At 34.6% G+C, this 14,891-nt stretch overlaps 1 protein-coding gene across 1 annotated transcript; it reads left to right on the forward strand.

Annotated features, from left to right (window-relative positions):
- The first annotated feature begins 8 nt into the window (after positions 1-8).
- LOC133190628 (phospholipase B-like 1) lies at positions 9-11,018 on the forward strand. The gene is made up of 10 exons (XM_061326319.1): positions 9-84; positions 173-386; positions 1,222-1,444; positions 3,214-3,375; positions 3,721-3,865; positions 3,959-4,159; positions 4,600-4,740; positions 5,981-6,166; positions 10,401-10,507; positions 10,732-11,018. The coding sequence occupies exons 1-10, from the start codon at positions 9-11 to the stop codon at positions 10,906-10,908; spliced, it is 1,632 nt and encodes a 543-aa protein (XP_061182303.1). The 3' UTR covers positions 10,909-11,018.
- Positions 11,019-14,891: the final 3,873 nt, after the last annotated feature.

The following is a 14,891-nucleotide window of genomic DNA, read 5'->3' on the forward strand; positions in this document are numbered from 1 at the left end:
ACTTGAAAATGGAAAACAGTTGTGCGATTTGGAAGATTTTTGTTTTATATATTTTCCTTCAATTATCAGTTTATAGCTCCAATGGTAACATATATATTTTTTTCATTTGAAACACAGGCATGAAATTAAAACCGATGTCATTCTAAATTAAAATTTTAACTGCTATTTTCAGGAGAATACACTTACGGTACAGTCACATGTAAAGATCAGAAATGTGAATACCGGCCAAATGTTTTGAACTTTAAGGGAACAGCCTGTGGTACCTATAACGACACGCTAGATCAAACAGGTTGGGGGATCCTGGATATTGTGGGCGGACAGGGAAATGATGCAGACCTTGACATCATGTATGGGGCAGGATACCTAGAGGGAATCTTCACTGCAGAGTAAGTATACTGATATTGTTTTATGTGTATAAAAAAAAAAAAAAAAAAAAAAAAAAAAAAAAAAAAAATTGCCATAAACTTGCAGAGTATTGATTTTTTTTATTGTTATGCTTTGCATACTTTCTAAGTACTTTAACAACCAAAAAGTTTTTTTTTTAATTTATTTCTTTTTTTTATGAAGATATCACATATTCTTACCCGGACAATTCAGTGATTATATATATCTTATTTTGCTACAAAAAAATTGGTCAAGTTCAACAGCATGGCAAATAATCATTAATAACTTTTTTATAGATCTATATGAAATAAGATATTTTATTAAATTTTGAAATATTTCTACTTTTTGGGTCATTCTATGTGTAGAGGTCTGATGAATTGAACTACAGCTGAGTTGGTAGTGTTCAATGTGACTAGGTTGAAATCCTGGTCCAACCCATCACAATTTTCTCTTCCCTGTGACATTAGGGCCTTGCTATACCCTAGAAGTGAAAGGTGAAAGCCCTGACAGGGATAAAATTGGGTTAGCGACTTCTGTGACAAAGAGATATCGGGTGGGAGGAATGTGGTGGCCAGACAGGTTCATTTGCCATTGGCCAAATAATTCAGCTATTAGAATCCTTGTCTAAAGTAAAGAGAGTCGGGTTCAAAAGATATTTTGAATTTACTTTTGCAATTTATTAGTGGAGCAGACTGATTAAACTCAGCTGCTACACTATGTCCTAATATGTTCTGCTTCTACAATTATTTAGGAAGTTGAATGTAGTGAAGTATTCTGGGACAGCTTGGTGAGTGGAGTTGCTTAATTGCAGAAATCAATCTACTCAATTTATTACAGGAGAATTTGGCAACATTACCAGAATCTGAAGGATTTTTTCTTGAGTCAAAGAAAAGATGATGTGGTGAAGAATCTTGCAAAATGGTTTGATCAGCAGAACATGTGGATGAGAAGTATGATCAAAAAGAGTTCAGGTGATCCACTGTGGAGGCATGTTGGTCTCATTATGGCACAGTTTGATGGGCTGGTAGCTGGATATAAATCTGTGGCAAAATCTGACCAGGTAATCATCATATGATATCAGTAGCTGGAGACAAGAGATGTGACTTTTCTTACCATTTTTATTAGGGATGTCAATTTTATCCATAATTCATATTCGAATATTCAATGAAAGTATTCGCATATATTCGAATATTCGATAAAATACATGTAAATAAAATTTGGTTAATTTCAAATGTACATCATTATACTCTCATGGCAGGTTTTATGTCGGTATTTGGAAGTAAAATTGGACATAGACTTTTGTAGGTGTACAATAAGGAATTCTACATTTGATATCTGTCCATGTTTAAAATAAATAATTGATCTAAGTGTATACAACCGAAATATAAATTTAACAAATGATATCTATACAAGCGCAAACTGACGAACCAATCGATTAACCAGGGGCAAGATTGTCGTTTACTCTTCAGATTCAAAAACACGTAATTTTAAAATTACAATTATCTGCTTAATAAAAGATATAATATAATCTTTGATACAATGTTTTGACAATATAAACAAACAATTCCATAGACAATTTTCCTAGGTCATTAATTTCACGATAATGATTTTAAATTTTTAAAATTAATATTTAACGCGAGATAATCAAGTAATTGATGCATTATTCTGAAATTGAGCCCTTTACAATATTACAGGCTGATTCTATCAAAGATGTAATTCAATGATCAATAAAAAATATTTTCATAAGTACATCCTTCCCATCTCTTAGACATCAAGAAGGTTTCATTTCGTTGTCCTCGATTCTAGATCCGATCATATTAAACTACTGAAAGTACTTTTTGTATTACTAGTATACATTAATAGTTCTTGTTTATTTCTTGTATACCTTACTCAAAATGAAATAATTTGGAAGATCTATAAGATAAGAAAGTAGCGAAAGGAATCAGGGGATCGCTAGTAAATAAAACGGGGATAATTCCAGCACTGTTCTAATTAAAATTTATTATCTTTTTTGTGAAATCTGAAAACCATCGAATATTCGAATCTCAAATTCATATTCGAATATTAACTCATCGAATGAATATTCGAATATTCGTTGACATCCCTAATTTTTATACATCAGTTCATTTTATGTATAGTTTTTTTCAGTCATTTGTTTCTTATCAAAATCATATGTTGCATTGTTGACATTGTCAGTTAATTAATACCTCTTTGTAGGAAAGTATGTTGTCTTTCAAAAGAAGTAATAAGGTTAAGATAATGTCTATAAAGAATTTTCAAGATTGACATACATGTATCACCTTACATGCTGAATGGTCCAGTATTCTCAAACTTTGTCTTGAGAGTTTATGAAAAAATACTTAGTCACATAAGTTCCCATCTGTAATACTTTATTACTTTGTTTTATTAATTATTCCTACATACCACCTTTTTCTGTCCATACTTGTATAAGTGGCTGTGTATTAAATAAATTGTATGAACACATTTTACTACATGATGAATACTTTAGGTCTACCTAATACTGTATACAGCTTTATTTTCACTGTTAGTTTATTATTGCTATTTTCAAAGAAAAATAAATCTGTTAAAACAACATTAATGTGAAAGCAATTTGAATAAAAAGTTCAAGGAGCAGAAAACCCAAATCAAAAGTATCTAAGAAAACATGAAAATAACCATGAGGGTAATCAACTCTGTATATACATGTAGTGATATGCCATATTTTACTACTAATCCATGCAGTTTCTTCAACAATCTTTTATGCATGTTAAGTGTTTATAACTTGTGTCACAAACTAATTCTTCAATTAACATTTACCTATAATTACAGGATCTGGATGTTTTTGCTTTCCAAGTCTTGAATGGAGCTGGTGATCTGCTGGACCTGATGAATATAATTGACCCGTCCTCAGCCGCAGACTGGACACAGATGACCCACAGTCAAGTTCTCTCCTATGTACAAGACCGGGGCATGTGCTCTGCTCTTATCAAGGTAACACTGCACATGTATTCAGTGTCATAGGTTACTTATTGAACAGGGAATGTTAAAAATTTTTGGCCCTATTGTAAAATGTGCTTTTCCTAAAAACTCTGACATTTCTATAAGATTGGACTAGATTACTATAGACTATGGACTAGATGGTATTGGGTATTATTTTTGTGTGTGTGTATATATGCTTATTCAGTTTGAGTATGTACTTGTGTGGTAGTTTTGTAGCAGCATTTCTGCATTGGAATACCCTATTTTAAGGTGCCCAAGTTGTCAAGTTCTAGTTTTAGCTATGATGATTTTAAAATTTTCCTGGAGTTTGACGTATGATTTTCACTACATATACAGGTACTTGGGGCATATGAGGATGTCTTCATGTCCCATTCCAGCTGGTTTGTGTACCAGGCAACCATGAGAATTTACAAACATTATAATCTGAATGTAAGAGATCCGGCCACTTCAGCGAAACGAGTTTCATTTTCCAGCTATCCAGGTAGCTATTCATTTTTTAAAAAAATTTTTACAGAACATAATAGTGGTTTTAAAAATATGTGTCAGCCAATATGAGCTTAAATTTGCATTTCAGGATTTTTGGAATCTCTGGATGATTTTTATCACATGAGCAGCAAGTTAGTCATGTTGCAGACCACAAATAATGTCTTCAACAAAACGCTGTACAATTATGTCAAACCTGAGTCACTGTTTGCTTGGCAGCGGGTCCGAGTAGCAAACATGATGGCCAATGGGGGAGAAGAGTGGGCAAAAATAATGGCTCAGTATAACTCAGGTAAGTATAATAGCTAGTTGGTGATGATGGAAGTGGTGGTGGTGGTGATCGATGGTGGGGGGGGGGTTATATAGTAAAGCATATATAAGCAAGGGTATTTTTAAGGCTATGTTATATTACTTTTACTTCTATAATATCTGATGTTTAGAAACTTTGATACTCCTTGTTAAAGTCGTATACATACTTAAATAATGTGAATGTATTTGAAGGACTTCAGAAAATTCATGTAAAAATATTTAAACATAGATGTTACATAAATATGTAACTATTGAATTTAAAATTTCAAGTCTTGGATTTCCAAAGGGAATGAAGACAGTTGTTATGCATGACCACCTATTGCGGCTGCATATTGAACTTATTATATTGCATGTATGTTGAAAGAACTGAAATTAATAGATTACTTCCTCAAAATGTTTAGCTTAATTTCTTGTTCATTTTAGGCACCTATAATAACCAGTACATGATAATTGATCTGAAGAAAATTCATCTGAAGTCAGCCATAGAGAATGATGCATTATGGGTAGTTGAACAGATTCCTTCTCTTGTAGAAGCAGGAGACCAGTCTGTCATTTTAAGAACAGGTATCTAATATCACATTGAAAGAATTTACATTGGTTTGGCCATGCAAAAATATGGAAGATATATACTGAACACAAATAGTGCAATATTGATAATGAATAAAAATTTGTGCTATGCATTTGACATGCACATGTATATACATTTACCAACAAAATTACTACTATTATGCTGATTTTCAATGGATTTTCTGCACATGAATGCATTTTCTTATGAATCAACATTTCAGTCATATTGTTCATGTGTTGGTTTTATTGAAATATACCACAGAACTAGCTATATATGCTGGCATCTCCTTGTATGAGAAATGTCAGTCCCTATTAATAGTATCTGAAAGGTTACAGTCACATGTCAAGGTTAAGAGTCAACAGCTTGTTGTGTTAATTTTGGATATACAGTAAAACACACTTATAGCAAACATGCTTATAACAAATTGATACTTACAGAAAAAGTGATTTTCATTCCCCGTGTCTTTAAAATAAATTGTAAACTTAACAGATATAACAAATTACTTTGATAACAAAAAAAATCGCCTATCCCTGGCACTTTGTTATGAGCCTGTTATACTGTAGTTCCTTTGTACCATAGAAAGGTACTGAATGATGTTGAGATAGCAGGGTATTATATAAATACAGTCTAGTACATGCACTGTGCATGAATTCATCATTCTTCATTCAGGTCCAATGTTCATGGATTTCATGGGGTACCCTTACCCAGGAATTTACATCCCAACAAACAATAACTTTGTAGGTGTATCAGTACATTGAATCTTCTGTACACACGATTTACACAAAAAATTATGTCCCCACAAACCAGTAAAATTTTGAATGACCATGAACATTTGACCCCCACAAAGAAGATTGACTTCACAGTATAAGTCTAACAGTAAGCATAATAATAAAGTGATATTGCTTTCTTTGTAACAGAACTAGCTATATATGCTGGCATCTCCTTGTATGAGAAATGTCAGTCCCTATTAATAGTATCTGAAAGGTTACAGTCACATGTCAAGGTTAAGAGTCAACAGCTTGTTTTACAGTAACCATTGACATAAGTGGCATGTTCCTCTAAAATAAGTTAACGTATATTCTGAAAATACATGTATATATTGTTTACATGTTTGTTTATATTCATGTGTAAATTTCCGAACATGGAATTTATTTGTAGGAGTTGTTTCCCTTTCATCTTAAATATTGCCTGTAGCAATGTTTACTAAGAGAAAACATTCCTTTAAAACAATTATAGGTTACTGGGCATCATATAATGTTCCATTCTTTGAAAAAGTCTATAACCTGAGTGGGTATCCAGAAGTTGTGAAAAAGATGGGGACAGACTTTTCCTACCAACTGGCCCCGCGAGCCAAAATATTCAGAAGAGATGAGGGCAAAGTTTTGGATTTGCCTTCCATGAAACACATCATGAGATACAATGGTAAGTGTTGCCATTTGTCTGTTCAGAATCAAGGGTAGCTACAAGTACATTAACTATTCCAGATACTGTAAACATGCATAGATATAGTCCAATATTAATCTTTCTCTTAAACTTATTAGTGCAGTCATAAATTTATTAGCACACATAAGTCTTGCAAAACGGCAGCTATAGTTCTAATCATATATAATCCGAATTAGCAGACAAAATTGAAAAAGCAGTGCAAAGGTGCTAAAATATGAATAATGTTAATATTATGACCAATTAGCTAGGGGTGTCAACACTGTGGCTTGAACTTACAACCCTAAGATTTACTTGAACTTACAACCCTTAGATTTAAAATTCAGTGCTCTACCGACTGAGCTAAATGATTAACCCACTAGCTAGTGCTAGTAGGAGTGTAGCCTCACTATTTACAACACAGTCTGTTACAATGTAAATACCTCTACAGTATGTCATTAAATCTGATAATAGATTGTCTTGTACGTACACAAAATTGATGTTGATTTAGTGATATTTTATCAATGTTATGTAGGGAATATTCAGTGATTGGTAGTTGGACATGGAATTTAATTTACAAGTGGGAAATTTTTGAAATTTTCATGAGTGCAAAGCACAAGTGAAAATATCAGGAAATTCTGTCTCACAGGTGAAATAAATTCCATATACATCTACAAAACATTGAATTTTCTGTTATTACATCTCAATGTAGGATTTTCTTTTTGTCTCTGTCTTTCCGCAATGTAGTATTTTAGACTGTGATATGATAGTTGAGTGGTTGTGAGATGTCATAGCTTAGCAATTGCGAGATTAAAAACTGTAAACATGATTCAACAACAATTTTAAGATACTTTGTCAATTTTAGTCTGTGTCAGGATAGTTTGTTTACTCTAGCTAATATCTTATAATAGGGAGTATTTTATTTATAATTCTCTTCTGAGAGGGATAAAAATCAAGAGTTTTTCTGCACTTTTGATATTTTTACTGCGAAAAATATCACTTTTGATATAATATCACTTTAAAAATATCAATTTTATTCAATGAATAAATCACAGTATTTCCCATCTGCTGAAAATTAATAAATCAAGGTAATTGATTTTCATATTTTCCCATATTAGCATATGTGATAGGTCTGTATAACACTCATTTTGACAGAGTAATACATCTTGGCATTTTAGTTTTTAAGCGACAGAATTATTTTAATGTGAACTATTCATAAAAAAAGGAAATAAAATAATTCCTCTGGATACTAACTTTGACTTGTTGTAAAGAAGAGTTCCACAATAACTACCACCTATACTGATTAAATAGTGTATTTTAACACATTCAAAATTAATCTTTTTTTTGGGTATGTTTTCCATAAGTAGTACAAGTGTCTGAAAAAAAAATGATAAGGCCATCTTTAAAAAATTGTTTGGTTGCCCTCTCCAGACAGACCGACTAAAAATGGTCCAACTCATAAAAAGATTTTAAAAATTCAGCATTGAAATTGATATTTTTTTTGGGGGGGGGGGGGGCAATTTTTTCATCCACAGTTGGAAGAGGGCATACAAGCATTATTTTAAAATTTGCCTAATTGTAAAAGTAATTTGTTGCTATTATCAGGTTCATCTTTTAATGATGCAATGTACATGTAATCTAAAAAAGAAATGATAGGTATAACTATAATTTGGATAATATCATATGTCTTGGATTTTTAGCTCACCTCGTCGAAGTCGAGATAAGCTTATGCTATACCCCTGGCGTCGGCGTTAGCAGCAGCGTCCTGGTTAAAGTTTTAGGAGCAAGTCCATTCCCAAGTAACTATAAGCCCTACCTGGACCAAACTTGCATGGATGATGCATCTAGGGGTGGTCACTACCACACTTGCCTCAGATGCTGGATCTGACCTAGATTTTCCAGATGAGTGACCAGGTTAAAGTTTTTGGAGCAGGTCCATTCCCAAGTAACTATAAGCCCTACCTGGACCAAACTTGCATGGATGATGCATTTAGGGATGGACAATACCACACTTGCTTCGGATGCTGGATCTGACCTAGACTTTCCAGATGAGTGACCAGGTTAAAGTTTTTGGAGCAGGTATAATTCCCAAGTAACTATAAGCCCTACCTGGACCAAACTTGCATGGATGATGCATTTAGGGATGGACACTACCGCACTTGCTTTGGATGCTGGATCTGACCTAGATTTTCCAGATGAGTGACCAGGTTAAAGTTTTTGGAGCAGGTCCATTCCCAAGTAACTATAAGCCCTACCTGGACAAAACTTGCATGGATGATGCATTTAGGGATGGACAATACCACACTTGCTTTGGATGCTGGATCTGACCTAGATTTTCCAGATGAGTGACTAGGTTAAAGTTTTTGGAGCAGGTCCATTCCCAAGTAACTATAAGCCCTACCTGGACCAAACTTGCATGGATGATGCATTTAGGGATGGACACTACCGCACTTGCTTTGGATGCTGGATCTGACCTAGATTTTCCAGATGAGTGACCTGGTTAAAGGTTTTGGAGTAGGTCCATTCCCAAGTTACTATAAGCCCTACCTGGACAAAACTTGCATGGATGATGCATTTAGGGATGGACATTACCACACTTGCTTTGAATGCTGGATCTGACCTAGATTTTCCAGATGAGTGACCAGGTTAAAGTTTTTGGAGCAGGTCCATTCCCAAGTAACTATAAACCCTACCTGGACCAAACTTGCATGGATGATGCATCTTGGGATGTACACTAACCAACCTGCTTCGGATGCTGGATTCGACCTAGATTTTCCACATGAGTGAATTTTAGCCCTATTTTAACCAGATTAATATGGATGATGTAGCTAGGGATGGTCACTTCCAGACTTGCTTTGGATTCTGAATCTGACCTACATTTTCCAGATGAGTGACCAGGATAATTTTTTGGAGTAGCTATATAACATTATGGCCTGTTATGATTAAACTTGCATAGATGGTGCATCTAAGGATGAAAACTCCATCTAAGGATGAAAACTTCCAGACTTACTTTGGATGTTGGAACTGACCAAAAATTTTTTGATTTGTAAACAGGATAAACGTTTTTTGAACAGGTCTATTTCCAAGTAACTATAAGTCATACTTAAACCAGACTTGCATGGATATTGATCTTGGGATGTACACTAACTAAAAAAAGAATATGATGTGAAATTTGCCTTACTTAAGGATAACATTCGTCGAGGTAAGCTTCATAATCTTTGATTACCTATGTTTATGTGGAAGCATCCTCAGATAGTGTAGATTCAGATTTGTTCAAATTAGGACCCTACGGGTTTGGGTGGGACCACAATGAAAGTTCAAACTTGTAGGAATAAAAGCCACATTTAGTCAAAGAAATATGTAAGCATCCTTAGTTAGTGTGGATTCAATTTTGTTCAAATCATAACCCCCCCCCCCCCCCCCCCCCCCTTTATTAGGGGTAGGTTGGGACCACTTATGCATTTAAGCTTTTCAATGCTGAAATGATTTTTGCTTTTGCTCAGGTGAGCAATGTGGCCCATGGGTCTCTTGTTTTATGTATGATTGGTTGGTTTCCATGGGTGACTGATGCTACATCCTCATTCTGACCACTTCTTAAAAGTCTGAAGGTTTGAATATGATCAAAAAATAGAGAAAGGGCATATGTTATTCAAAATGTTGAGTTCATTCATGATCAATAATACTTAAAGCAATATGAGCTGCATTCATGGGAATTTTATTTTGCTGTTAAAATGTGTTATTATGATAAATTTTTATGTAATTTGAACCTTTTTGATCAATTAGACAGAAATAAAGTATCAAATTGTTTCAGAACAAAGGATTCTGTATAATCAAATATGTAGTGTTATATAAGAAATCAATATTGTACAGGACGACAGTAATGTAATTTTGCTTCAATCAAAGCTTATAAATAGTTCTTCCATTGCAAATATAACAACAGAAGTTTATAAACATTCTTTTTTCCTTTCATTGAAATAGTTAATTAAAATTTTTCAACAAAAAATTCTGACATCAAAGTCGCGGCTCATATTGCTTTAATTGTTACTGATATAACTGCACAGGAAATATTATCCTGAGAATAGAGGTAGTATTGATAATTTTAAGTATTTATTCATGAAATATTCCATTCTTATTAAAATTTCAAATGAAAATTAATGCTTCTGTGTTCCTATCTGTAATATTTCATCCAAGTGATGAATTTGTTGACATTTAGTTTTATGACAGATGGTATTTGTAGATTACAAAAATGATCCGTATTCAGAAGGAAATTCCTGTAACACCATTTGTTGTCGTGGAGATTTGCGGGAAAAAGAGCCAAAACCAAGTGGTTGCTATGACACCAAGGTATGCAAGAAATTTAAATCAATGAAAAAATTCTGAAATTTTGATATTTCTCACCAAATTATGGAAATTTATATAGTCATTATTGATTTGTCAAATTAAAGGTCACAATAGATTCATCAAAAATGAAATTCTATATTTCACAAGTACATTTATATAACAGTGTAATTGATGTGTTGAAAAAGAGATCAGTAGAGAAGTATAAATGTCATTTCTTAATGTTTCAGGTGTCTGACTATGAAATGGCAGTCAATTTTCAGGCTGATATTATCAATGGGCCAACATTAGGAACTGGGTTACCTCCCTTTTCTTGGACACCAGAGTTTAAGCAGGCACATCTGGGTTTGCCTACAACCTATAAATTTGACTTTATGAGGACTTCTCCAAAATTCAAAACCCCATAAGAAACAATCCAGCCATATAGATCTATTTTTTTCTATCAATGATGCCCATCTTATTGTTCAATAGGGCAAACTTTATGATAAATTTAATTAAGGTACACATACCATTCAATTCATTAACAATCTCTTCCTAAATGGAGTAAGGAAAGATTAAGTTGCTGTGAAAATCATTTTAATTTCTTGTCTCTAGTGAGTGGGGAAATTTTGGGTGCCGATAATTTGTATTTTGGAACATAATCAAAATTAGGTTTTCATCCTTTTTAGCTCACCTGAGCCAAAGGCTCAAGTGAGCTTTTCTGATCAAAATTTGTCCGTTGTCTGTCGTCGTTGTTGTCGTTGTCGGCGTTGGTGTTGGCGTTGTTGTTGTAAACTTTTCACATTTTCATCTTCTTCTCAAGAACCACTGGGCCAAATTCAACCAAACTTGCCACAAAGTATCCTTGGGTGAAAGGGATTCAAGTTTGTTCAAATGAAGGGCCACACCCTCTTTCAAGGGGAGATAATTAGGAATTAGTGAAAAAATAATGGCATCATTTAAAAATCTTCTTCTCGAGAACCACTGGGCCAGGAAAGATGAAACTTATGTGGAAACATCCTCAGGTAGTGTAGATTCAAGTTTGTTCAAATCATGACCCCCGGGGGTAGGGTGGGGCCACAATGGGGGATCAAAGTTTTACATAGAAATATATAGGAAAATATCTTTAAAAATCTTCTTCTCAGGAACAGCAAAGCCATGATTGGTCATATTTATATGGAAGCATTCTCAGGTAGTGTAGATTTAAGTTTGTTCAAATCATGACCCCCAGGGGAAGGGTGGGGCCACAATGGGGGATCAAAGTTTTACATAGAAATATATAGGAAAATATCTTTAAAAATCTTCTTCTTAAGAACAGCAAAGCCATGATGGGTCATTTTTATATGGAAGCATCCTCAGGTAGTGTAGATTCAAGTTTGTTCAAATCATGACCCCCGGGGGTAGGGTGAGGCCACAATGGGGGATCAAAATTTTACATAGAAATATATAGGAAAAACTTTTAAAATTCTTCTTCTTAAGAACAGCAAAGCCATGATGGGTCATTTTTATATGGAAGCATCCTCAGGTAGTGTAGATTCAAGTTTGTTCAAATCATGACCCCCGGGGGTAGGGTGAGGCCACAATGGGGGATCAAAGTTTTACATAGAAATATATAGGAAAAACTTTTAAAAATCTTCTTCTTAAGAAGAGTAAAGCCATGATGGGTCATATTTATATGAAAGCATCCTCAGGTAGTATAGATTGAAGTTTGTTCAAATCATGACCCCCGGGGGTAGGGTGAGGCCACAATGGGGGATCAAAGTTTTACATAGAAATATATAGGAAAAACTTTTAAAAATCTTCTTCTTAAGAACAGCAAAGCCATGATGGGTCATATTTATATGGAAGCATCCTCAGGTAGTGTAGATTCAAGTTTGTTCAAATCATGACCCCCGGGGGTAGGGTGAGGCCACAATGGGGGATCAAAGTTTTACATAGAAATATATAGGAAAACCTTTTTAAAATCTTCTTCTTAAGAAGAGTAAAGCCATGATTGGTCATATTTATATGAAAGCATCCTCAGGTAGTATAGATTGAAGTTTGTTCAAATCATGACCCCCGGGGGTAGGGTGAGGCCACAATGGGGGATCAAAGTTTTACATAGAAATATATAGGAAAATATCTTCAAAAATCTTCTTCTTAAGAACAGCAAAGCCATGATTGGTCATATTTATATGGAAGCATCCTCAGGTAGTGTAGATTCAAGTTTGTTCAAATCATGACCCCTGGGGGTAGGGTGGGGCCACAATGGGGGGGGAGGTCAAAGTTTTTCATAAGAGTATATAGAAAAAAACTTTAAAAATCTTCTTTTCAAGATAAGCAAAGACATGATTGGTCATATTTATATGGAAGCATCCTCAGGTAGTGTAGATTGAAGTTTGTTCAAATCATGACCCCCGGGGGTAGGGTGGGGCCACAATGGGTGATCAAAGATTACAGAGGAATATATAGGAAAAAATCTTTCTCTCAAGAACAGAAAAGCCATGATTAGTCAAATTGATATGGAAGCATCATTGGGTAGTATAAAATGAAACATGTTCAAATGAGGGCCCCAGGGGGTAGGGTGGGGCCACAATGGGGGATCGAATTTTTACAAATGAATATATGGGAAAAAATCTGCTCAAGAACAGCAAAGTTATTTGTTATATTGATATGAAAGCATTGTCAGGTAGTTTAAAATCCCCCATCCTCCCCCCCCCCCCTCTCTCCCCCGTTAACTTTTCAATACTGAACTGATTTTTGCTTTTTTTCCTAGCCAGTGTGCTCAGGTGAGCGATGTGGCCCATGGGCCTCTTGTTTTTTTTATTTTCGTTTTGTTTGTTTTCCTCATATTCAATCAATTATAAGGTTGCATTTTTTCACACTAATGTACTGATGAGGGTAGGCTGCACTCAGTGTGTGTTTATGTCACCTGTATTTATCCTCTAGGTGTATGTCCCTGAACGTTCATATATTTACTTCTGCACTATTTAGATCAGATGAATTCTGCATAATTATCTTTAATTAACAAATCTCACAGAGGTGCAAAAGTTTTTCTCATTTATGCATTTTTAAAGGTTTTATTTTGAATTCACAGATAATAAAATATCAGTGTTGTGCATTTGCCAAAGTTAAAAAATTAATTAAAGAAACCTCAAACTTATTTACCTATGTACAGTAAATAATTTATAAACACAAATTGAAGAACTTTCAGAAGACAGTTTACCGTATTAATTTGGAATAAATGTTTTTGTCTAACTCAAATGTTTACAGTCAGATTTTAATTCAGTACTTGGCTACATATGTACTTTCACAATTAATATGTTATTTAAGTTTGTAAAATGGAATAACTGCCTTAATGTTGTATGTGTTAGAAATGTAATTGAGATTCATCGTGAAGGTATAAATTTTTGTAATATATTGCTATCTGTCATAATGCTGTGATATTATTTTCTTCTGTTTTGAAGTGGTGCCAATAGACAATGAATTTTGTCGGCTCGTTTGTTATTTATAAAATAGATCATTTAAAATTACCGACACTAATGGGCTGCTAATCAATGCAAGTGACAAAAACTTTACTTTTGACAGAAAAATTAATTACCTCAGCATAACCGAAGATAGACCGCCGCTTAAATTTTGACTAGAGATAGTTCCATTGTAGATTTGATAATGACATTTTTAGCTCACCTGAGCTGAAGGCTCAAGTGAGCTTTTCTGATCACATTTTGTCCGTCGTCCGTCCGTCCATCTGTCCGTCCGTCCGTCCGTCTGTCTGTCTGTCTGTCCGTCCGTCTGTAAACTTTTCACATTTTTGACTTCTTCTCAAGAACCACTGGGCCAATTTTGACCAAACTTGGTACAAAGCATCCTTGGGTGAAGGGGAATTTAAATTGTTAAAATGAAGGGCCAAGTCCCCTCACAAGGGGAGATAATCAAGAGAAGACAAAAATAGGGTGGGGTCATTAAAAAATCTTCTTCTCAAGAACCACAGGGCCAGTAAAGCTGAAACTTATATGGAAGCATCCTGGGGTAGTGTAGATTCTAAATTGTTCAAATCATGACCCCCGGGGGTAGGGCGGGGCCACAATGTGGAATCAATGTTTTACATAGAAATATATAGGAAAAATCTTTAAAAATCTTCTTCTCAAGAACCACAGGGCCAGAAAAGCTGAAACTAATGTGGAAGCATCCTGGGGTAGTGTAGATTCTAAATTTTTAAAATCATGACCCCCGGGGGTAGGGCGGGGCCACAATAGGGAATCCAAGTTTTACATTGAAATATATAGAAAAAATCTTAAAAAATCTTCTCAAGAACCATTGGGCCAGAAAAGCTGAAACTAATGTGAGAGCATCTTGGGGTAGTGTAGATTCTAAATTGTTAAAATCATGACCCCAGGGGGTAGGGCGGGGCCACAATGGGGAATCCAAGTTT

This window comes from Saccostrea echinata, unplaced genomic scaffold (genome assembly GCF_033153115.1).
Source record: "Saccostrea echinata isolate AGI-Se365-2 ecotype Australia unplaced genomic scaffold, CSIRO_AGI_Sech_v1 ptg000022l, whole genome shotgun sequence".
In the NCBI taxonomy this organism is placed as follows: Eukaryota; Metazoa; Mollusca; class Bivalvia; order Ostreida; family Ostreidae; genus Saccostrea; species Saccostrea echinata.